Consider the following 24,156-nt stretch of genomic DNA (forward strand, 5'->3'; position numbering starts at 1 on the left):
AGAAATGCAGACTGAATGGTTGCAGTTTCCATGAAAGTGAAGATCCATCCTTCACATTACATACCTTTATCACATTACATACCTTTATCACATTACCAAGTCAGCCAAATGGATTAAACTGCAGAATGACAACAGTAGTGCTTTTTTCACATAGACATTTCCATGGGTGCCAAGACAGGGATTAAAATCAAATCCATCTTCTAGTTCCTGTTTTATCCACCTTTCATCCCTGGACATAGAGTGCTGGGTTTTTTGAGCCCAGGCAATTTCCCACTGAAGCCAGTAGGGGTCATGGTAAGAACTGCTAATTTTTTTCCTTATTTTCTGGTCTATATCCAAACCCTAGTTTCAAACAGAAGAGAAAATAAGTAAGCAGAGGAGTTGCTAGAGGTTATTCTGGGATCTGGGCTATACAAGATTGGACTGAGACTGCTAGGTTTTGCTATCAAACCCTGACTGCAGTCCTTGGTATAATGCTTGGAAATGTGTGGACTTATTCCTCTGAGTTGTTAAAGATTTTTGTTTAGAGAGAAAGGTCTTAGTATCTCTACAGACCTATATCTTCTCTAGCGTTGAAATAAAATAGTGTGATTTGAAATGGAGGCTTTCCTATCTGCTGCCAAGATTATGGAGAGGTGTTGGTGTCAGGAATGAAATCAAAGCTTACGCAAATAAATAAATTTAAAATCATTTAAAAAGTTTTTTTTAGCAAACTTTTAATATTTACCCAGAAAACATCTGCAATGGCATCATTTCTGAGCAGGCCAGGTCATCCTGAAAAGCTTTTCACATAGTCTCAAGTATAAATATTTTGATACCAAAAAAAAAAAAACCCCAACAAGCAAACAAACAAAAAACAATAACAAACCCCCCCCGAAAAACAAAACAAAAACCAAACCAAAACCAAAAAAACCCAACCAAAAACGAAAACAAAAACCCTCCGAACTCAACCCCTTGTGCTCACATTCAGTGGTGCAGCATTGTGTTGTGTAATCATGGCCTCCTCACTCTGCTCCCAGCCACACTGCAGCTCTACCAGACAGGCAGCGGGATGCTTCTGGCCCATGCTGTGCTTTAATTTTTATTTTCATTTTTCTTGCCAGCTCTGGGAATCCAAGAAAGGATGTCTGAAGGATGTTGATATGGGCTGGCTGGCTGTCAGGGTGCTCAGAGGTGGGCTGAGGAAGGAGCTGGTGGTCACTGCAGTGATGAAGGCACCGCTTTCGTCAGCAACAACTTCAGCAGCAGTTTCCTGGGTTCTCGGTAGGAGCTTGAGTTGTGGGTGTGGAAGGCAGAGAGCTGAGGAGCACATCTGGGCTGGTGCTGACAGTGCTGCGTTGCGCTGCAGAGCCACGGCTGCAGGCTCATTGCACATCATCTCAGGAATAGGTCTAGCTCAGACAGGAGCTACTTCACTCATACATCATAGAACAGCTGCTAGCTAGGAAGGCTGAGCTTTTTGTCTTCCTGTATTTTACAGTAGCTATGGATAAACCCAACAAGCAGCGGCATCCTAACCTATCTTATCTGCGATGCAGGTCATTACTATATTTCACCTACTAACTGACAAATGGTTCATGTCTACAATAATAAGCCCATCAGCTGCTCTGGTTGACTTTTTACACAGCATCTGAATTGATTTTAAGTCACTTTGACTTTTAAATTAAATTACCTCATGTGTACAAAAAAAAAAAAAAAAAAAAAGATGCAGAAGAACTCAGCAAGGATTCACAGTAATCAAGTACTTTTTAACACACACATATATTAAGCTCTAAATCAAAAACAAATCTTCCCCATTTTTTTTTTATATATGCACTCTATAGGATGCAGTGAACGTTAGCATGGTCTAGCTCTCAGCCATGCGGTGCTCTGCCTGTTATACAATGTCTGCTCTACTGCTCTACTTTTTCCCTTTTAAACAAATGCAGGTAGACTAGACTCTTTAAAAGAAATACAAGCTGGCCATAGCACTGTGGCTGAGCTGCCCTCCATACAAAGGAAGGAATTCTAGTTTTGTTACATTAGGAAAGACGGAAATAGTACTGTTCTGGGGTCCTAGATGATCTTATTCTCCAGGGCTTCAATCCTTTTTGCCACAGCTTCCAGTGAGTGAGAGTTAAGGAGAAAAATGACAGTGCACATCGGTGATTCATTGCTCACATCTCCCCTGCACAGACAGCAAATGGAGCTGCCTTGCTGGGAGCAGGTAGAAGAGGAGTGCTGCCGTCACCTACCCTGGCATTTCCATAGCTGTTCAGATTGATGAACTTTTATTTGAAGGTAGAAAATGTTTATGCATGCACACACACTCACATGCACCTATAAATTTACTTTAAATATAAGAATGTGTGTTTTGACCAGTTGAGAGAATTCCTGACCTTGAGTAGTATGGGTTGCATGAAGAGCAGAGCACATTGCTTTTCTTAGAGTTACACTGTCTTGCAATTTTCTGCTCTTTTCACTAATTGCTTTTCATGATGTGCCTGCAAACAGCAACCCACTGGGTGAGAACTACTGATTTACTCTGACCTTTTGCTTAATGTAAGTCATGGATTTCACTCAATTTGATTTAAAGAGGAGAAAGCATACTGTGTAACTGAAAGAGCAAGCCACAGAAATGTGTGTATAAATTATAACATTGTTTCTAAAATGATATTCTCTCCTAATTTTCAGTAATGAAGTCTCTCCCTAACCATTCTGTGAGTTGCTCCAGTGTTTCACTAATTCCTCTCTGCATGAGACACTTGAATCTTATTCACATTTCTTTTTCTTATTTCTCTTCCAAGATTTCCCAGTATTTGTGCAATATCATAGAACCATTAAGGTTGGAAAAAACCTCTAAGTCCAACTGTCCACCTTCCACCAGTACTGCCCACTAAACCACATCCCTAGGTACTACACCTACCCCTTCCTCCAACACCTTCACCACTTCCCTGGGCAGCATGTTCCAATAACTCACCACTCTTTCTGAGAAGAAATTCTTCCTATACCTCACGTCCTATTGCTGTTACCTGGGAGAAGAGGTCAACCCCTCCCTCTCCTCAACCTCCCTTCAGGGAGTTGTAGAGAGTGATGAGGTCTCCCCTGAGCCACCTCTTCTCCAGATGGAACCATCCCATTTTCCTCATCCACTCCCCATAGCACTGTGCTCCGGACCCCTCACACCTCCTTTCCCTTCTCTGCACACAGTCCAGGACCTCGATGTCTTGTAGCAAGGGGCCCAGCACTGAGCACAGCACTGAGGTGCAGCCCCACCAGTGCCAGCAAATAGGGATGATTGACTCCTGCTCCCGCTGGCTGCACTGCTGCTGACACAACCAGGATGCTGTTGGGCTCCTCAGCCCCCTGGGCACCCTGCTGGCTCATGTTCAGCAGTGTTACCAACATCCCCAGGTCTTTTTCCTCCTTGCAACTCTCAGCCACTCTGCCTTAAGCCTGCAGAACTGCATGGGGCTGTTGTGGCCAAAGTGCAGGACCTGACACTTGGTCTCGCTGAACCTCATCCCACTGGCCTCATCCTAGCGACCGGCCTGTCCAGGTCCCTCTGTGGAGCCTTCCTACTCTCAGGCACATCAACACTTCCCCCCAAGTTGGTATCATCTGTAAACTGACTGAGAGTGCACTCAATTCCCTCATCCAAATCATCAAAAAAGATATCAAACAGGGCCAGCCCCAATACAGACCCCTGTGGAACACCACATGTGACCAGTTGCCAGTTGGATGTAACTCCATTCATCACTGGGCCTGGAACCCAGCAAAGAATGTACCTGTCCAAGCCAAGGGCTGCCAGCTTCTCAAGGTTCTGGCTGGACCTGATCCCTTGGCTGTCCCTCACATGCCATGTGATCACACTCAAAGATGATCTGCTTCCATAACCTTCCCTGGCACTGAGGTCAGGCTGACAGGCCTGTAGTTCCCTGGACCCTCCTTCTGACCCTTCTAATAGATGGGCGTCACATTGGCAAGTCTCCAGTCATCTGAGACCTCTCCAGTTGACCAGGAATACTAATAGATGGTGGAAAGTGGATTAGCAATCAGCTCTGCCAGCTCCCTCACACCTCAGGTGGATGCAACAGAATATGACAGAATCCAGAAGGAAACAGGTGGCCCTAGCCCAGCCAACTCCCCATAGACACATCCTTTACAGTTCAGTGAGCATGGTGGTGATGGGTTAATTATTGGACTTGGTGATCTTAGAGGTCTTTTCCAACCTTACTGATTCTATGATTCTGTGACAAAAAGCAATCCCACAGAGACATGGGATCAAACTCACTTCACTAAAGATATTTGCAGTGAGCGGTTATGTGAGAAAGTGAGCAGTTTCTCAGCACTGGAATTTGACCAACAGAGAGAAATTGGACCTAAGCAGCACGATTCCCCTGACTTTACCAAGACCACCAACTATGTGGTCAGAAGCGTTGTGCTGTAGAAGACCCTCTTTTTCAACAGTTCTGTGGGGAGTTTAGGCAACCAGATGGGTTATTTGCATTGTAGATATTTACTGTTGTATAAAAAGTATTGCATCTAGAGAGCTTTAATGACTTATCAGTTGCATGCAGGCATTTGTTTTTTTCTGCTCACAGGCCAGTGATAACCACTGCTGCTCTCAGCCCTCACATTCTGGCTGCATCACAGGACTTGCAGCATGCAGAGGCAGCAGCAGTATCCGATACAGGAATCTTGCTTCCACACTTCTGGCACTGGCATCACTTAAGAGTCTTCCTAAAAACTGACCTAGGATCTGATGTCTGCATCTCACTACTGCCTCCAATGATTTAGCATATTCTACTTTGGCTCTATTGCTTTCAGTCTATTATTTATTTTGTGTCAGGCCAGTATCTTGAGCTCTAGAGCAGGACTTCTTCCTCTTGGACACATTCAGAACCCAACCATCTAGTTTCCCAACTTCCCGACCGTTATCTAACCTGTTTTCCCCATGGATAGACTTTCTCAGGTGATCCCTCCAGAAAGCCCAACCCAGCTCACTGGGTGCTGAACAAAGAGCTTCCAAAGGATATATTTCTGTTGCAGTGTATTGATGAGTTCTTCAACTTTTGTCTGGAACTTCACTATAGATTTACATTCGCATGGATCTTCCTCTGTGGACCAGAGTATCAAGAAAATGTGTTAAGTGACACAAAAAAGAATTAAAATCACTGAGATGTGAAGTAAAGCTGCGTGTGAAGTAAAGTTATAGTCTTTGTCATAAACATGAAGGAAATAAAAATACTATTCCTCTTAATTACTGACTAATCACTTCTGCCTTTAACCTCAAATTATCAGAGACTCTTACACTTCATTGCATCCAGGACAGGCTCAAGTCTTTCCTGGGCTTCCAGTTCCCTAAACACTCACTGAGGTCTATTACTAATGCTTAAAGCGTGTCCTAAAAATTTGAATCTGATCAAATACAGTGCTCAAAACAATCTCTGTTTGTCAGTTCATTTCCCAATAACATCACCATGTTGGGTCATACTCTTTGCTGTTCATAAACTTATGCAAAATAAAAATTTGGAGGCACTGTTTGCAATCTGAGAGTTGAGAATTGTTTGAGCTTTACTTCAGGGCTCCATTTCTTGAATAGAAAAAGCAGTGTGCATTCATCAGTCCTGCAAATGCTGTGAGTAAACCTTCCCCCCTCTCCCCAGTCCCCCACTCTCACCAACGCAGATTTTCATTTGCAGCTTCTTCCCAATGTTGCTGATGGTTCTGAAGTCAGCTGTGTAGAAGTAGTGCTCAGCTACTGGTTCGGAAGCAATTTCCCTCAGCTCATCCTCCACTGCGTTACCAACTCCCACAGCAAACATCCTAAAGCCTGTGAACAGTAAGAACCCTTCAGTTGGCACCAATCCCTCATCAACTTCTACATTCCTGTCTGCCTTCTGCACCTCCATGCAACTCTATAGTTGTTAAGTTGAAAACTCTCTTACTCTCTACTATTATTAACTTATTTCAGGCCATAAGGAGTTCCAAAATATTTTGCAGGCAAAGTTTTACTAGACTTATCTAGGTAATGACCACTGTCACCACAAGAACAATGATTTGGAGATACAAGAAACAAAAGATCATTACAACACCTTGACAGGATAATGCATCCAACTAATAGGAAAGCAATGATACAGCAAAAGGAAACAGTGGAATTTTTCAAAACAGCCTGCAGGCACCATTCATCAGCCTCTGTCGTAGCAAAGTCCCCTCTGCTATGGAGACCTGTGTGTTCAGTAAAACTGTACTTGGATTGCTTTCTAATATTGCAACTCATATTGTCTATCAAGATAAATCCATTCGATGAGTTAAGAACATGGGCCCAGTTACTATGCTTCACTACCAGAGATTGATTGCTACTTTTGTCTCAAACTCTGCTTCTCTTGAACCCAACTACAGTTTGCCCCTTGACTTGAATGATGATACTAGGTCAAGACTTCAGTAATGCTTTCCCTCCCTCCCCTTTTTGCCTTGTCTTTCTTTCTCTGGATCTTTTCAGCTTTTTTTCCCCAGCGTTCATCTCAAGGAACATGTTTGGAATCTACTTACAAGTATTTTGTTATTTATCTCTGTGAAATCACTTACTAGCTGATATTGGGGATATCTGTGTAGGGAGAAGAGAGGAGGGGAAAATAAGGCCTGAAGTCTTTTTTCTATGCATACAGTTTGTAAGGACCTTTTGTCTCTTAAGGGCTGAACATCCACACAACCTGTCAACTTGTTTAGAAGGAACAGCATTTCATGACCTTGTACTTGACCTGCTATTATGTGCTAGCCCTTAGTCCCATCTAGTTGCTGAGACTGAATCTAAAAGGAAATGCAGGATTTAGCAATTCATGAACTTATTCACATGGGCTGCATCCATTTAACACAGTGATGGCAGAAGACTGGGAACGTGTTCAGCAGGAGGTCAGCAAAGGGGCAGATCTCCATATACTTGCACTTTGTACAATTGATAGTAGATGCGTTGCCTGGTACAAGGGAGAAATGAGCCACTGAAAATTCAGTAGACCTACCTAAATCTTTGGCTTTCTTAGCAGCATCAGTGATGTAATCTTGTGACCGTCCATCTGTGAAGACTATGCCCACCTTGGGAACCCCAGGCCTAGCCCCATTAGCAATGGAAAAGGAACTGTCCACGAGGTACTTCAGAGCCTGGCCTGTCATGGTGCCTTTCTCCATGTAGGCCATTTTCTTGACTGCTGCTTTGATGTCCTTCTTGTTCTTGAACTGTCCCAGAGGAAACTCCTGCCTGACAGAGCTGGAGTACTGAACCAGGCCAACCTGGGCCTGCTTCTCTGACACTTCCAGGGATTCCACAATTTGGTTGATGAATTTCTTCACCAGCTCAAAGTTCTCAGGCCGAACACTCTTGGAGCCATCGATCAGGAAAACGAGATCCAGGGCAGATCCTGACCCACCACTGCAAGCTGAAGCAAAATAAGAGAAGGAAGAGACAGCAGCTAAGCAAAATAAGAAAAGGTGAAGACAGCAACTAAGATTCTGCCTAATTATATAGGGAAATGTAAACCTAATACCATTTCATTGCTAGTGAAATATGATAAATCAATCAAAAATCAACAACAGTTCACACTCGTTTTCAAAATAATTCTTGTTTTTACACTCATGGTTTTTTTTTTTATTCCTTTTCTGAACAGAACATGCCTGCCCTGTCTCAACCTTGCCCCTATCCTACCATGGCAGACCACGGCTCAGCTCAGTGCTAATGGAAATCATTGCATACCACTGCAGGTCTTCCCATCATTGTTCAGCGTGAAGCCCTCTTTACAAGCACACTTGTATGATCCTGGGGTGCTGATACAGATCTGCTCACAGTCGTGGTCGCCAGTGGCACACAGGTCTGACACCACTGCAAGAAAAAGTACAGATTGAAACCAAAGACCATGCCAAGGCTTCTCAACCAGAGGATACACCACGCATGAAGAAAGCATCATATTTGTTCTATACACCTAGTGATAACTAAACCCACCCCAAAGCAATACAAAACATCAGGAAGTCATTATTCTTAGATAGTAATCGAGGTAGAAAAAGCAAAGAGAAGTAGTGACAAGTCTCCAGACTGCAAGGCACAGTTAGGGCTAGATGTAGTCTCCACGTTGAGGGCAAAAACCATCTGTCTGTCAAGCATATCACAGTGTACTTCCCTCTCCAAATATATGGGAGGAGATTTGGTTTCCAAACTACCATCTGGTCTGGCCACTACCCTTTTTTTTTTTTTTTTCCAGCTATATGGTGCAATTATGATTTGTGAGTGCCATGTACAGCTGCCATTCCTGGATGGGATTCATGCCCAAACACACTTGGACTTCACTTCAGAGCTATCCTTGCACGTGCAACTCTCAGCATCACTCTCTACAGATATTTCTGCAACCATGCAGTTGGCTCTAACACTGCGCTCTTAGGCTGAGTTCTTTGAAGGCTGCAGAGATTTGATGAGCCTAACCAGTAGCTGGATCAATAAGGGTCTCCCTTTTCCTGTGCCTATTGAGCACTATGGGAAGCAGTTGGGCAGCCCTGCACAGTTCTTCCTGCTGTTGGTGGCCACAAACAACTTTGCAATAGCAGGTGGTGTTTGGCTACATCTCCAAGGACAGCTCTGTGCAGCTGCTTGCATAGCATGATAACAACCCACTTGCCAGTTAATGCGGTGCTGCTCCCCGTTAGCTGTAATAATCCCTAGCACAGTGCTTCCCTCAGATGCATCTCTGAGGGTTTTTACCACGGGGAGAACTTTGTCATCTGCATGTTACACATTTGAAAAGTGAGGCACAGAAAGGATTTTTTTTTCCCCTCTGTCTTTTTCAATGACACCAATGCCAGAGCTTCAAAACACACTGTCAGGCCTCTCAGTCTCCAGCTGACTTCTGACTCCAGGGCAGCCAACACAAACTCCCACGAATATTCATGCCCTGCCTTCCACCTTCTTGAATTTTGTCTCTGCTCCTCTTAATATGTAGTGTTTGTTCCTTTCTTTCATGAGCTTCTGCTGCAGTGACACCTGATTATAATATATGACTCACTTTGTATTCAAATTTTTCCTCCTTCCTACAAGAGGATGAAGTTTTCCTTGACAAAAAGCTGCTTCCCCCATTGTTTTCAAGCTGAAAGTTGATCATGAAGCTTTACACCTCATGAAGAAATTGGTCTCAGAGAGTTTTACAGGTCCATCTGCATGCACTGGTTTGCAATGCCTTGCTGCAGGCACTGTGGTGCATCACACCTTTAAGAAGCATTGCCACACTGTGCTGTGGCAGGATGGGGTTGTGAAGCCCCCAGGCCTCTTCCCAACACACAGTGGTTATTTATAGACCACTCCCTACACATTTGAAAGCAATAAAGCTTTCTCATTGCATTCACTGGTTTGTGTAGGAGTATGTTCAAGAAACATGTAGATCTGGTACTTAGGGATGTGGTTTAGTGAGCAATATTGGTGGTGGGTGGACAGTTAGGCTAGATGATCTTAGATCTTTTCCAACCTTAATGATTCTATAAGTCACTGTAGAATAGTCAGGGTCTTTTTACATATTATGCAGAAATTATCATATACTGCACCAACCAGGAGAGATTCCCACCCCATAGGGCTTCCAAAAATAACAGCACAGTCAGGGAGAGGTGGCAGGGAAGTGAAATCAGCCCTTGTTTAAATAGGAACTCAGAAGATGATACTGGCAGGGAAAACTGCAAGCCAGATCGTCAGTACTGCCCTGCTATGTTAAACACAAGGGCAATGATTTCAGCTATTTAAAGATCATGTTTTCAAGGTTCTTTTTCTCTAGAAGTACACAGATCATGTTTACAAACTCTTCATACAAATGAAGCCTTCTTTAGAGAAACTTCTTTAACCAAGTTCCATTAAATCCCCTAAACAAAACCTCAAATTCCTGAAAATGACCTTGAAGAGCCTCCATCTTCCATGTTTTGTTCTTCTGCACACCCGAATCCTTGGCAGAAGGAAGCAGATGGATGAAAGATGAGCACATGTGAAAAGCTTCCACGTGAAAAGCTTGCTGGCAGCCACTTGTACTTTTTGGCTAGGAACCCAAGGGGTGCGTGGCAAGGACTTACCACAGAACGCTTCTTGAAACTTGTGGGTCAGCTTCTCTATGACACTGTAGCTCTCCACGTAGTCCACGTGGTCGTCCAGGGGCTCGCTTGCGATTTGCCGTAGCGTGTGCATGTCCACCCGGCCAACCCCGATGGCGAAGATCTCAATGCCAGCCTGCCTGGCCCTCGCTGACACGTCCTGCACTCCGTCCTGGGGACGTCCGTCGGTCACAACAATCGCCACCTGCACAGAGGAGGGCACAGACCAGGAGCATGCAAGGATGAGCACTCATACCGCTATCGCTTGTGGGTTACTTCTTTACTAAAGGAGGTTTCACATTTTTAAAGTTTAAGAAGAAAGGAAATGCCACCTCCTCACCCTCTTCCTGTTCTTCCTGAGACTACAGAAGCTGTTCTCTTAATGTGTGGCTTGTGTCTTTCTGAGCTGCAGAGGTTAAACTGCCACGTTTTAATTATGGGACATCTGGTGCATCTCGGCCCTAAGGAAAAGGTTACATTCTCCAAAAGCAAACTAACACCCAACCGAAACTTCAGCTCTCTTTGTGAAACCTCAGACAACGCTAAGGACAACTCTGGGGCTTATATAGCACCTTTGTCCATCTAAAAATCTCAAGAGATGTTATGGAAACATGAGCAGATTAAGGTTGCCCGGAGAGGTGGTGGTGCCCATCCCTGCAGACACCCAAGGTCAGGCTGGAGGGGCTCTGAGCAGTGATGGAGCTGTGGGTGTCTGTGCTCATTGTTGGGATTTGGACCAGATGGCCTCTAAGGGTCCCTTCCAACTCAAATGATCCAGTGACCATGAGTCTAAGGCTTCTCCCCCTTTTCAAGATGGAGAAACTGAAGCACAGAGAGGGGAAGTGGTCTGCCTGAGGTCATGACGTGTCAGTGCCAGCCGTGATATCTGATTCCTCATTCCACTACAAATAGCAGTGTGAGATCCTGCACCGACTGACATCACTGTTAAAATACCAGTGGGTACAGGTGGGAACTGGATTCTGCCCTGAGTGGTGGAACCCGAAACTGCTGAAAAGCCTCCAGGAGCTCTGCTGCTGCTGCTAGGCTTTCTGTTTTCCTCTTTATTCTTCTTTTGCTAAGTGACATTGTCACAAAATCTTCCTGCTCTTTCTTTAGCAATTCAGCTGCTCCTGCCACTTTTCCTTGCAATTGTTTCGTTTTGACACCACTGTCAGTACAATCAGCAGGAGCAGCTAGCTGCAGGCAGAGAACAAAAATCCACAGTGCGAGCAAATAGCAGGATGTAGAAAACATCATCTGCAGATGCAATTGGAGACACTCACCAGCTGCTCAGTTAGGACAGCGTGACAGCTGTTTTGCACCCTTAGCAGGGAGAAGTCATCTTTTAAAGCCAGAAGTGGGGTTCTCTGCCTTATGTTTCCATGGGGTCCAGTTAGACTAGATGACCTTAGTGATCTTTTCCAATCCTTATTGATTCTGTGATTCTGTGAAGCGTCTCCTTCCCCCTCTGCCTACCCTTCTGCAGAATGCTGCACCCTGGGCATTTCCAGTACTCAAGTAACCTGCTGCCCCATTCAGAGCTTTCCTTCTGTATGAGAGATGGGTGAAACTGGAAAAATGTAGAGCTTTCAGTCAGGTGAAGCAGCAGCCAGCCGTGCAACCATGCCTTCTGCCAGGAGGGAGAGCCCTTGGCTCAGCAGAAGCTCTGGGATGCGCTGCCAATTAGAGCTTATCAGGAGCCAGAAGCCTGTCAGGAAATAAGATGTTCTATCAAGTGGTTTCTGCGAGGAGCACTACCCATGAGCAGGTTTCTGCCAGCAATGCATGTCTTGCAGCATTTGTCATAGGACAGATGTGTTCTGCATCCTCCTGGTGTTTCTCTGTCTAAAGAAAGCCATTCTCTCAGTTTGATCAGCTCCTTAAGTTCTTCATATTGGAGTGGCTGAGCCCCAGATACAGCCCAGGAGACATCTGGTGACAGCATCCACATCTGGATCTGATAGGAAAGGTCTTCATAATAAAACACAGCGAGCTCAGAAGTTGTACTGCTTTCTGAGCTGCTGTTGGAGTTGGGAGAGAACAACATTTGGAGGCAGAAAGAATCTGGATCAGGCACTGGGAGTTTGTCAGCGAGCCCATGGCTAAAATGAATGTAACGCCCTTTTGCTAAGACACACAAGTATTCATGGGCATCCCTGGGAGGTCATAATTCATGGTGCCATGTGCAGACAATCCAGCAGCTAATGAGGCAGCAGCATCTCCTGATGCAGTACACTACATGAATGTTGTAACAGCACTGACAGGGGATTGGGAAGAAAGTTGAATAACCCCCTGATTTGCTCAGCAATTTGACAAACTATTTGTTGTTCTTCCTGAAGAAAGATAAAAGTAATTGGGCACCCCTGTAGTTTTGATGGAGATATAAAGAGACGTTACTTGGAGCTCCTGCAGAAACAAATAGTTTTTTTCCCTGTCCTGTGGTGATATTTGCTGCATAGAACACAGCAAGACTGAATGAATGATCTGGTCGTGCTTTGACCAGTCCCACATGGTTGGAAATCCTAGCGCTGATTTCTATGAGGTCATGCTGGATTTCTGCTGTGTAAATGAGCAAGAGATGCATGCAGTTGAAATTATGTGGCCTATTCATCATCCAAGGCATATGAGAGGCTCATTCTGAGCAGAATGAAGGTCTGAGGAGGGAGAGTTTGCTGGGTTTACTTTGTCTTACATTGGGATCCCTTGGGCTGGAGGTACTGACCAAGAATTAGTGCAGTGAGAAGGGAAATGAGCTTTTTTGCAAGGGTGCATTGGAAGAATAGAGAAGTAAAGGGCCTTTTTGCCTATCAGTACTCAACAACAATGGTCTGGCATTCAAAGTGTTGGGATTTTTTTGTGTGGAAGGCAAAACATCTATTTTGTTTGAATTTAGTTTCTTTTTCCATTTCAAGCATAGTTAGAATTTCTGAGAAGCAGAAACAGATAATATCACTCAGATACTTGTTGTTTCAGTTAAGTTGCTTGTTCTTGGGCTAAGCAGTACCCAACAGGACAAACATTTCCTATAACTTTTTTCTTCTGGATGGAATGTCACTGAGTATGGCCATGGATGATCCTCCCTGGGGGTCACCTGCAGCTCCTGCTCTGCCCATGTGTTCCCAGCACTGGGTGCTCTGGCCAAGCCTTCCCACTGGCTGCCTGGAATGGTTTCACTGAAAGAAATGTCTCTTGCTGTAGGATTTTCAGCTGGTGGCTCCTATGCTCGAGGAGTGATGTGGTGGTGAAGGCTGATCAGAGGATTTTCTCTGGGGTAAACTGCCAACAAAACTCAATGAAAGTTTCTTAGAGTGTGATTTTCCCAACTTATCACTCTTGGCTTTCTTCCTGTTGTGTCAAGCCAGACTTAGGTTAAAATACAGACAATTAGGTTAAAATACAGAGAACCCCATGATAAAAGGCAATATGAGGTTGGATTCATTCACATTTGCAAGTTCCTTGTAGCTCAGCAGGGTGAAGGAACACAAAAGACAATCAACTGGATCATGTTTTTAGGAGATGGACTCATTTTTCATTTTTTCATGCAGTTTTTCATTTTTTGGTAATATTTTTGACTTGCCATCCCTGAGCATCTTTTACATGTACTACTCTGCCTTCCTTAGAGCTTTACTATCAGTGAGGAAAACTGAAAGTGTCTGATATTCCAAAAATGTTGTAGTCAGGAGAAAAATTCCAGGCTTCCTCGCTCCATCAGCTGGGCTCTTGTCCAGCTGCTGGAAAGCCCTCATTGCTTGCTAAAGCCTTTGCTTATTTTTCTGGTCTGGTCTTATAGCAGACAGCCAGTGGAGCTGGCACAGGACAAAAAGGCCTGAGAAGCTCAGGATGTTTAGCTAAAACACATATTGTCAATAAGAAACATTTTCCACATGCTCAGATTAGAGTTTTCCTGATTACCGTCACTGGGCTGAGCTCTGGTTGCCTTCAAGACCAAATCCAGAGGGACGGATGAGGTATCTGGAGAGTATTTCTTTAAAGGCTGAGTTTCCTGGATGGGGAATCTGGGTCAGGAGTGGTGATGCCCGTTGCAGCCAAGTGTGGAATTAATCTGATTTTATACCATGGTCTTAAATATTAAATAGTCATTAAAGTCTGTGTACATGAAGAAAATACCCAGACACAGCCATTAGCCAGCCTATGAAAAACTAGTAGAGCACTGGAGGACACAGAAACAGCTCTTTGCCTTGTATATAGAACTGAAAAGGCCCATTTCAAAGGAAACATTCAGAATATCGTCTCACATTTCACTACGGTGGATTTGGAAGCATTTTTGTTATCATTTGTTGGGGAAGATGTCTGTGACTATGCTCATGCCTAGCAAACCTGGCTGAATCAACGTCTCAGGGCGGTGTGTTGCTCTCAGTGAGCGTGAGCCAATAATGTCCTACACAAAGAGAATCACTTTTTCTCCTTTGCTGATTTTCCTAACCATTCCTCATAGTATCACATGAAATAGGGCTTCCAAGAAAGGGATAATGTGCTTGATCTAGCGATTGGCAACCCTGCCCACAGCAGGGGGTTGGAAGTAGATGATCTTTGAGGTCCCATTCAACCCAAGCTATTATATGATTCTATGATTCTTACCTTATTAATATTGGGAGATCTCAGCCTGGCCCCTTCTGTGTCACTGAAGGCCCGGCTGATGGCAAACTGGATGGCCAAGCCGGTCATGGTCCCTGTGGAGAGTGGCTCTATCCTCTGGACCGCCTGCAGGAGCCCGGCCTTGGTTTGGTGAGTCTTGAGGGAGAACTCGTTCTTGACTGCACTGGCGTAATTGATGACCCCAACCCGCGTGGAGTTGGGGCCCACGTCCAGGCCCTCGATCACCCGCGACAGGAAGACTTTGACTTTCTCGAACTCTTGCGGGCGCACGCTCCGAGAGCTGTCAATGATGAACACCAGGTCGGTGGGTTTGGTTCTGCACAGGGTGCCTGGGAAGGATTACGAGTGAGAAGAAAAAGAAGAGAAAAATATGCAAGGAGGGACAAAATCATTCTTCTTACGGCAGGCAGCTGAGGCTCGATGACCTGCGAGCTACAATCCTTTCTCTCCCTGTCTCAGAGAGGCCCAGGGAGACCAGTTTAACCTAATACTTCCAAATGTTCTTTTTCCTTTCATAAAAATTTCTGTAAGAAAAACACATTTAGCTGTTGACAGTATGTACTCCTACAGCAGCTCTGCACCTGTGGGAGTGGGTTACCCACTTGTCACACCAGGCTATTGCTAATGGCTATAGGAAACTTAATGGAAGGAGGAATTAAGTTGAACTAAAGCCTGTTATATACGCTCCCGTATCAAAGAGTCTCAAAAGAACTCACTGTGGTGTATAAGCAAGCTACATGAGTATTAATTAATGAGCTTGTGTCTTCGTCATGCATGACCAGAAGCAGGAATGAAACTCAGCAGTTCAGATTCAGTTGCAAATCACGACTCCCAGACTAACTAACCAACATAACAAAGTCCAGTCTTGTGTTTTTCAGCTAGTGGCACTAATAATGAAATAGAGCAAAGACCAGCCCGGCTTTATGTCTGTGAGCTGGTGAGGGAGAACACAATAGAGAGATGTAGAACCATGCAATTGATAGTTAATCTCTACAAGCCAATAGTAAGGCATGAATATCCACTCTAAAAGATAAATGGTACAAATGGGAAACATTAGCAATGCAAACAGCTGACTAATATTTTTCTTTCCAATTTCTCATTTTCATGCTGTTTTCCATCCTAATGTTCATCTGTGACAAAACATAAAAAGGACTGACATTTTTTATGAATTTCGGAATGAATTGACCCATTTTCCCCACTAGATCTATAGCATTCTGGTCTTTATTTTTTTCTATCATTTAACCTGCCTCTGTAGGGTCATCAAGTGCTCTGTTAAGATTTGATTTCCGCAGAGAGGGATGATATAGGTTATATCATAAAAGAGACTTCTGTGGACAGATTTTTAAATGTGAGCTTTTGGGCCAACAAATCTGTTCTAAATTATGACATAAATATTACAGCTAGTCCTCAGTGTGAAATCTAATGTGGCTCTCAGTCTTTCAGACACATGAAAATAAACACCCTGTGATATATCCATAAAGAATATAATCAGGTTAGTTTCCTGGGAGATATGAATGCTGAATCTGCTTCTGGCTCCCAGAAATGTCTGAAAGATGTGGTGTGCAGAAGAGAAGAGGGCAGTGGTTACTCCATCGGATGCTCTAGTTTCCTCTAAAACACAGTATTACCTTTTCCCATAGGGGTGGCTTTCACTTTGCCACTGTAATTCATTGCAGAGGAGGGAAAAACTCACTTGGCAGTCCACACTGCAAATCCCTTCAGCAGGGGTTGGTTGTGCCCATTTTACAGGAGATGCAAAGAAAAATGCAAGGTCTTACAATCAGCTCCTCTACAAATAAAGCACGGATTCCCCTTTGCCACTGTGGCTAATGCGTCACATCTGCTTTGAGTGACAAACCAAACAAAAAAATAGCTTATTTTTTTTCCCTTAGAAACAGTCAGATTGAATAGGAGTTTTACAGCGTGTTTTCTTTTTGCGCAGAAGCTCTGTGATAGCATTTTAAATCTCCTTTTTTTTTATTATTATTATTTTTTTTTCCTATGAAAGTGAAGTGTATTTCAGGGAAATAGAACATATCAGATGGAAGCGCTGGGATTTAGCACACGTCGGGCTCTGCAGGGCAGACAGATCCCCAGGAGGTGACAGCTCTGGGTGACATTCTGACTCAGCATAGTTTATTTCAAAGTGGAATGAAGCCAGAATTGAAATCCTCTGGTTTGAAAAACATCCACACCTGAAGCTGTTCAGGAGCAGCTGAACTTCATGCATCAATTTAGCAGAAAATCTCTCTCAGGGCATCCTTGCCACATTAATTAAAAGAGCAGGAAACCTATCTAATAATTCAGAATGAAATGCTGTTTATTTTAGAAACAGTGATTGCTCACGGCAGGCCTGGGTTGAATGAGTGCTCTGTTCGGTCTCCTGGCTTCATAGAATCATTGAATCATTAAGGTTGAAAAGATCACTAAGATCATCAAGTCCAACCATCAACCCATGCCAACTGCAGCAGTGCTTAGCGGCTCTGCAGCGAATGTAACTCTCCCTTTGTTCATCAGAAGAGATGGTCAGTGCATCAGGGAATTGCCCTTCGCACACAGCAGCTAATGCCACAGTCACTGGCACATCTATTTTACTTATTGTGGGCCCAGAGCTGCTACTGTGGGGCTGGGGCCACCCCGGCACTGCCTTTGCTGTGCTCTGCTCAACCTCCCACCTTCGCTTCAAAGCAATGAAACAGGCAGAAGGAGTCCACCTCTATGTCTGTCTGTCTGGTGGAGAATAGTGGAAGAAGTGGAATAGAGGAAGCTCTCTGCTTTTTGGTCAGAAGTTGGGTGTTGCTTCCTCCTTCAGCGCCCTGCAGTCCCCAGCAGGTTGGTGACCAGAATTTGGGGACAGAGCCCACAGCATTCAGCTCCCACTTACCTCTGGGCTGAGGAGGTGCCCCCCAGACTCCACAGCTCTGGAGGAGAAGCAGCAAAGAGAGTGGCAAGGCGCAGAAAATCCCGTCCATGGCTGCGGAGGAGCCGCCGGAGGTTGGATGCAGAATGGCACACGGGAGCCTTGGCCCTGAGGTATTAACCTGCCCTTCCTCGGGGAGGCATGGGGCCAGCCCCTGACACGTGTGAGGGGCTGGGGGGGGCACCGAGGGGCGAGTGAGGAGGGCTGGGAGAAAATATTGCATGAAGGTGGAGAGGAGGTGGACGTCCAGCCCTGCCAGCCCCTCCACAATGGCTCCATTGCTCGGAGAAGGGGATGGGAAGCTATAAAGGGACCCGCAGCCACGCGGTATGTGGGGAATCTGGGATGGGAACAGTGGGAGCAGTGAGGGCAGCCCTGGGGAGCTGGGGTTAGCCTGCCGACCTCCAGCTCCCATCTGCATATCTTTGCTTCCTTTGCTTAATTTGTGGGCTGGAGCTCTGTCACGGGAGGAAGGGAGAGGAAGAGGAGAGCGGGCGCAGGGGCAGTGCATGGGATACAGAGCAAATTCCTTCCTGCGGGAAACAGTTGCTGCTCTATGAGGCTGTGAGCTGAGGCAGAGGGAGAAAGAATGCGACAGTCTGAGTTAGATAAATAGACAAGCAGTGCAGGATGGACGGGCAGATTATGAGTTTGATTTATTTTTAACAGAGGAGCAATCAGGTCCGTACAGCTCCAGCCACAAGAAGCCAATAATCTGAATCCACAAATAAGACTGATGATGCTGCAAGAGAGCAAAAATCCAATGTCTCCTTTCTGGAAGAGCAGCAGGGAGATTTTCTACTAGAGGAAGACAAATTTAATGATGGGTCCATCTCAAAGCAGTGCATCTATTTTCTTTTTATTAACTGCTGTATTACACTGATTAAAGCCCTGGATGTTGATGGATTGGTCTTTGCCCACCTTTCAGCTGCACCCTTGGAGCACTCCTGCGTTGCATTTGCATTGTGTTGGTGCAGTGCTGTGGCAAACCACCTGTGATCCAAAGGGCTGTTCTTCCCTCATTCAAATCTGTATTATTCCAGAGGTGCTTTGACAGACTGAGAGCTCCCGGAGAGAAGGGCTGTTTGATTATGCAGAAGCGGACCTGCCCTTAGTGGTGCTGCCAGACTGTTCTTTGCTCATTCAACATTAAAAGCACTGATTAAAATATTTAAAGATATTGCAGAATGTGAGCAGGGATTAGTATAGAAAATCCCTAGAATCTTATAGAAAATATAGAAAATACACAAGCAGATCTTCATGTGGATGTGTGCATGCACAAAGACACTTGTATAAAAACTTTATAGGAGCTTAAGGCTGTGAGTAGATGCATGAATATATATGTGTAAATGAAAATACATGCTTGCAAATATAGTTTCATGTATGTGCTTACATACCCATTTGTACGTGTGCACATATATGCAGACATAACTCTCCTTGCATGATGTGTGCATGTGTTGCATGGATTTCTGTGAGTTCAAACGTGTATGAATCCAGTGTGTGCTTATAGGATATCGCTTGTCCCACAGATATGTAGAACAGATACAGACACACACTGACAATTAGTGGGGAACAAAGTGAAATGCAAGCATAAAATCCGGTAGATTTAGCCTCCAGCCCTGTCTGTGGCAGGGTTTCTCCTCTTGCTTTGCCATGCATACAAGGACCCATTGGTGCAGACAGTGCTTGCCATGAATGGGATCATTCAGAGCCCTCTGTAAATGAAGTCTCTATGGCTGTTCTTGCTGAAGAAAACATAAAGTTTCTCTGTGTCATTTTGCTGCTAATTAGTAAAGAAGGATAAATACATTTCAGGTGAATATTTTCACTAGCGGAGTTTGGGGCACACAGGCAACATTAAAGCTTTGAAAATAAGGTGAGAGGCAAAGGTGTGCTGGATACTGTAGGTCTGCATTTATACCTCTGTAAAAGTAGTGTTTATTTTTAATATATGAAACATAATTTTTCCCCGGGCCTCCAAAAACGAAAACACTGGACTCAGTATTCCAAGAGGAAAATACGCATTTAAAGCTCTTCCCAAGCCCACTTGCAACATAAACAGACAAACCATTAATGGGCTCTTGTGATCTCTGGTGCCTATCATCAGATGGTTTGGATAGGGTGAGCCTGGCTGCAGTGTGTGGATGTCAGAGCATGGAGGGGACAATCCTCGAATACCCCACTGCCTTCGTTCTTTGGGTCACCACATCTGCCAGGGGGTGATGGGGCTGGAAAGTGCATAGCCCAGTTCAAGAGTAAGAAATACAGCGAAGCAAACAAATACACGGGATGTGGTCAGCTGTGAAAGTTGCTGGCTTCTCATTTGCCATAAAACAAGCATGTCTGATAGCGTGGGCTGTGTAAATGCTGATTCTTTGTCTATCAATATATACATAATATTTCACAGGAGACTAAATTGGATGGAAAAAGACATGAAAAATGGCATTTTAGTTCTGATAATGCCTTGATTTGCTATGGCATTTGACTTTTCCATTTTCTTTTGCTCATGATTTCTCTTTAAAAAAGCTTTTTAGTTTTATATCTGTGTTTCCAATAAACACATTTATTATGTTAGTATAAATGTCACACTGCAGTGAGCTGAAATGACCAAATCAAAATGAATCAGTCCCTGAGTCATATCCATGTCAGTGACCCAGAAGAAGGCGATGGATTCCTGTGTGAAAAAGGAAATCAGACCATGATGTCGGGGCACTTCCAAATTTCTGCTAGAGCTCAGACAGATGACATTTAAAATATTGGATTTTCCATAGAAAGAAAGCACAGTGTTTGTGGCCCTGGACTGTAAATAGTTCCTAGAGAGCGGCTGGCGATGCGGTTGAGTTGCGCCAGTTGGCCATGGAGGCAGCGAACAAGGAGAGGCTTGGGGAGGGATGAGCAGCCAAATCCTGAGTAGTTTACTGTTGAGTTGTATTTCATTCTAAACAAACCTGGTAGCTTTAGTAAACACAGCTTTCTTGCCCTCAAGCAACCAGGGAACTCCTATGTTTAGTAAAATACTCAGTTTTGTCTTTTAATATTTTTTTTTCTTTTTCAGGCTTCCTTTGATGTTCCCATGTATTTCCAGGCCCCCATTTTTCAAATATTCAGAGAAATAGTGACCAAAGCAGCCATTTAGTCAGAGCTCCAATTCTCATGTTTCATCCCCGTGATGTTTCTGTATCAGTTATGGGGTGCAGAGGAGCTCTTCCTGGCTTGCTTCATTATCAGAAAGGATATTTACTGTGCCACTATTGTACTGCAGAAGTGATATTTGCAGTGAAGGAATTGGTGCAAAGCACAAAACAGATTATGGAAACGGTGAAAGACTGCAGAGAGACGAATGGCTTTAAATACAACCTTTTTGACAACTCAAGATCAAAAGAAGTACTGTTTATCCTTTAAGCTGCAAATGGCTGGCAAATATCCTTCTACTCTGATGCTGTAAATAGTAAATGCTGTTTATGACTAGTCAATGTTTATGTATTTTATGGGTCACATTTATTTCAGAGGGATCATTTTTTATTTGCTGTGTTAACCTTGCCCACATTCCCCCAGGGCCAAGTCGCCTCCTGGGTGCTATTCCTGGCTCTGATGTTGGCCTCTTGGAAGGGTTGGGTAGCTCTGCGCCTCAAATTCTGCACCAGCATTGTTGGCCTGGCCCAGAGGGCTATAGCTGTTCTGCTAAATTGCTTGGATGAAGCAGCAATGTAAGACTTGTAAAAGTTGAAGGTCACTGTGAATGCAGCTCGTTTTCTCCAGCAAATGAGCAAACATATCAACTGGACCAAGGCAAACCTTACAAAAGGACCATGGCACAAAGGCACAGCGGTAAAGACTGTGGGATGGTCTAAGAAGAGCTATGTAACATCATTCTCAGTAGCAGCAGTGCTACAAAACACTGGCAGACAGAGGGATGAGGGAGATCCTTGGCTGCAGTCCATGAGGTGTCTGGCCTGATGGATGGGCACCTAGACGGAAAGCCAAAGGCAACGAAAGGCTTTGGGCTGATGCATGACCACACTTGTCATCTTCCGTCATCCTGGGCCAACCACTGGGGACAGCAGTTGCAGTGACTTCGTTTGGCTGATACGTGTAATTACTTTAATGAACTGTCTGCAGGAAAGCTAAAGAAAAACACGTCTTGTAATGATGTTTGATTAGTGCAATTATCATGGCAGCTGTCCCAGGCTCTAAGTCTGATCCTGGATGGTTTGTAGGTGCCACTCAAAGCAGCAGGAATGGAGGCAGCAAGACAACCAGGCAGGGCAGTGCAGTCCCTGCATTGTGCAGGGCGGTCTGCGGTGACTGAGTCCTGGAGAGCTGCCACACGTCCATCACCCGGGGTTCCCTCAGCTGCTCTGGAGCAGCTCAGCACATGGGCTTGAATCATTGAGGATGTGCCAGGGAATTCTGCCAAGTTGCTGTCTTTGCCCTCTTCAAGGTCTATTTATGCTCTCTTATGGACATCAGAAGACTCTTGGGACAGAGGAGGCATTTCCATGATGGTGGATGCTACAGCTGGATCTGCCTGATTTTGAGTGCAGTCGTTCCTGTTGCATTATGCATGGTTTTTGCCAAGTTGCTAGAATTCGCATCATGTTTCCAGATGCTATTTCGAAGTCTGATAGAATCTGGCACCAGAAAAATGCTTCTGATCCTCCCCAGGTTCTGCATCCACCATATTTTCTGCTGGCTTTGGTGCAGTTTACCCTCTAATACTATTTGTAGAATCATAATTTTTTTGTCAAAGTCTGACAAAATATTATGGCCTGGGTTTCTGGGGCAGCCCGTACTGGCTTCCTTCACCAGAAAACATTCCTGATCACCAGACAGGTTTATCACACATGTTCCTACAAGGCTGTGAGTGGTGCATGGGAAGGCTTCCAGCACCTCTCTTGGGTTTGCAGCATTGATTCAGCAGGACCAGCTCAAGGCCAAGGGAAAGAGCCTCAAGAAAAAACATCAATAAAACAAATACTTCCACAATGAAAGAGGTTCAAAAATAACTACATTTCATCAATAAAACAGATACTTCTGCAGTGACAGTGAGCACAACCTTGTCTCTTCCAGCCACGAGGACTACCTGCAGGCAGTCTTTATAGACATAGGCATGGGTTGATGGTTGGACTAGATGATCCTAGTGATCTTTCCAATCCTAATGATTCTATGATTTTCTTGGACCTTTAGATGCATTTCTTGCAGCCTTGAGTACTGATCCTGGTTCTGAAGCAGACCAGGATCACCCTCAACTATTTTGCAGTTTCTCTCCCCTCCTTTATGTCCGTGGTTATTGCAGAAGTTGTTTCCTCTTTATTTACACCTCAGTTTCCCTTTCTGTGGCATAGGGAGAGCAGCGATGTATGTTTGGTTAAGTTTCTTCTTTTACAGCAGATAGTCAAATAACCAGCTGAAAGCAATGGCACATGGATGCCTACAGAAGAACAATAAATTGAACCTATGAGAAGTGTTCAAAGCAATGTGAAAGACAATACAGACCTATTTCTACTCATGTGAAACACTTTTCCATCCAAGTTTCTTAATTTCCTCTCTACAAAAGGGGAAGTGGGAGTTGTGTAAACAAAACCAAAACAAAAAAAGTCCTGTTTCAGGTCAGATGAGGGAAATCACAGTCAGATGGGGAATCTGATGGACATCTTGACTCCTAGAGCACATCTGCCTCCATGAGATGCTGCTTCTAGAGGAGGTCCTGTCCCTCTCACACCTAACCTGTCAGTGCTGACATCGTCTGCCCAGTCTTCTGCCTATATCAAAGAATTGCTGTTCATTTGTCCTCTGCACTGAAAAAAAAGAAAAAAAAAAAAAAAAAAGGAAGTGTGGAGCAGCATTAAGCAAGTGAGCGTGAATTGGTTCTAAACCTATTTTGGAGACTCACATCAGTAAATCAATTTAAAGGAGAGAAAACTGTTTAAGAGTAACATATTAAAAAGGGTCTTTTATCAGACTCAAAACCAGCATTGATAGTACCATCGTCTGACTTCTTAGAAAGCTTGTGACAGCTCTGTTTAGTTTGTGTTGGCCAAATCTTCTAACATTTCAGAAAACCCAAACGATTTACCGTCTAGAACTCAGACCCCAACCTGGCTGGAAACTCACAATAAATCTATACATTTTATCAGATTTCATGGTTTTCTGAGTTAGGCTTTCACAGGGAACTATTCTGAGGCCCATAGAGGAAATACTGAATGAAGTGGAGAGATCGTTTAGCTTGCTAAGAGCCATGAAACATCAGGTTCATTTCAAAGATCAGGTGTGTACCTGAAGGCTCAACTCCTCCACATTCACTCTGTAACCAACCCCACCTCTGCAGGCAGTGTGTTGAGCCTATTTTGGTTGGACGTGATGATCTTACTGGTCTTTTCAACCTTAATGATTGTATGATTCTATTTTAGCGACTATGGTTAAAATACAGAACAGAATTTGGACCACTTAAATAGATTATAAAAAGGATTCTTAATACCGTTCAGTTAGATATGAGGGATGGGATGCCATCCACTGGGATCTAGACTGAC

At 44.3% G+C, this 24,156-nt stretch overlaps 1 protein-coding gene and 1 long non-coding RNA gene across 2 annotated transcripts; one reads left to right on the forward strand and one right to left on the reverse strand.

Annotated features, from left to right (window-relative positions):
* Positions 1–706: 706 nt before the first annotated feature.
* Positions 707–17,716, reverse strand: MATN1 (matrilin 1, cartilage matrix protein). The gene is made up of 8 exons (NM_001030375.3): positions 17,591–17,716; positions 14,689–15,035; positions 10,072–10,294; positions 7,730–7,855; positions 7,002–7,415; positions 5,663–5,815; positions 5,019–5,099; positions 707–2,105 (listed from the first exon to the last, which is right to left on the reverse strand). Exons 1-8 carry the CDS (start codon positions 17,676–17,678, stop codon positions 2,056–2,058), a joined length of 1,482 nt encoding a protein of 493 aa, NP_001025546.3. The 5' UTR covers positions 17,679–17,716; the 3' UTR covers positions 707–2,055.
* LOC124417367 lies at positions 17,510–23,465 on the forward strand. Its single transcript, XR_006932065.1, has 2 exons — positions 17,510–17,739; positions 20,682–23,465. It is a non-coding gene; the product is annotated as an uncharacterized LOC124417367 (long non-coding RNA).
* The last annotated feature ends 691 nt before the right edge of the window (positions 23,466–24,156 follow it).

Source organism: Gallus gallus, chromosome 23 (assembly GCF_016699485.2).
Source record: "Gallus gallus isolate bGalGal1 chromosome 23, bGalGal1.mat.broiler.GRCg7b, whole genome shotgun sequence".
Classification (NCBI taxonomy): Eukaryota; Metazoa; Chordata; class Aves; order Galliformes; family Phasianidae; genus Gallus; species Gallus gallus.

What these genes read in the sequence shown, in the direction of transcription:
- MATN1 (NM_001030375.3), bottom strand. Translation starts at nt 17,678, where the DNA reads ATGGACGGGATTTTCTGCGCCTTGCCACTCTCTTTGCTGCTTCTCCTC. An exon ending in GTTTCAAGAAGCGTTCTGTG is followed by an intron (nt 7,856 to 10,071) that starts GTAAGTCCTTGC and finishes TTTTTCTTGCAG; the next exon opens with TGGTGTCAGACCTGTGTGCC. An exon ending in TAAGAAAGCCAAAGATTTAG is followed by an intron (nt 5,816 to 7,001) that starts GTAGGTCTACTG and finishes TACTGTTCACAG; the next exon opens with GCTTTAGGATGTTTGCTGTG.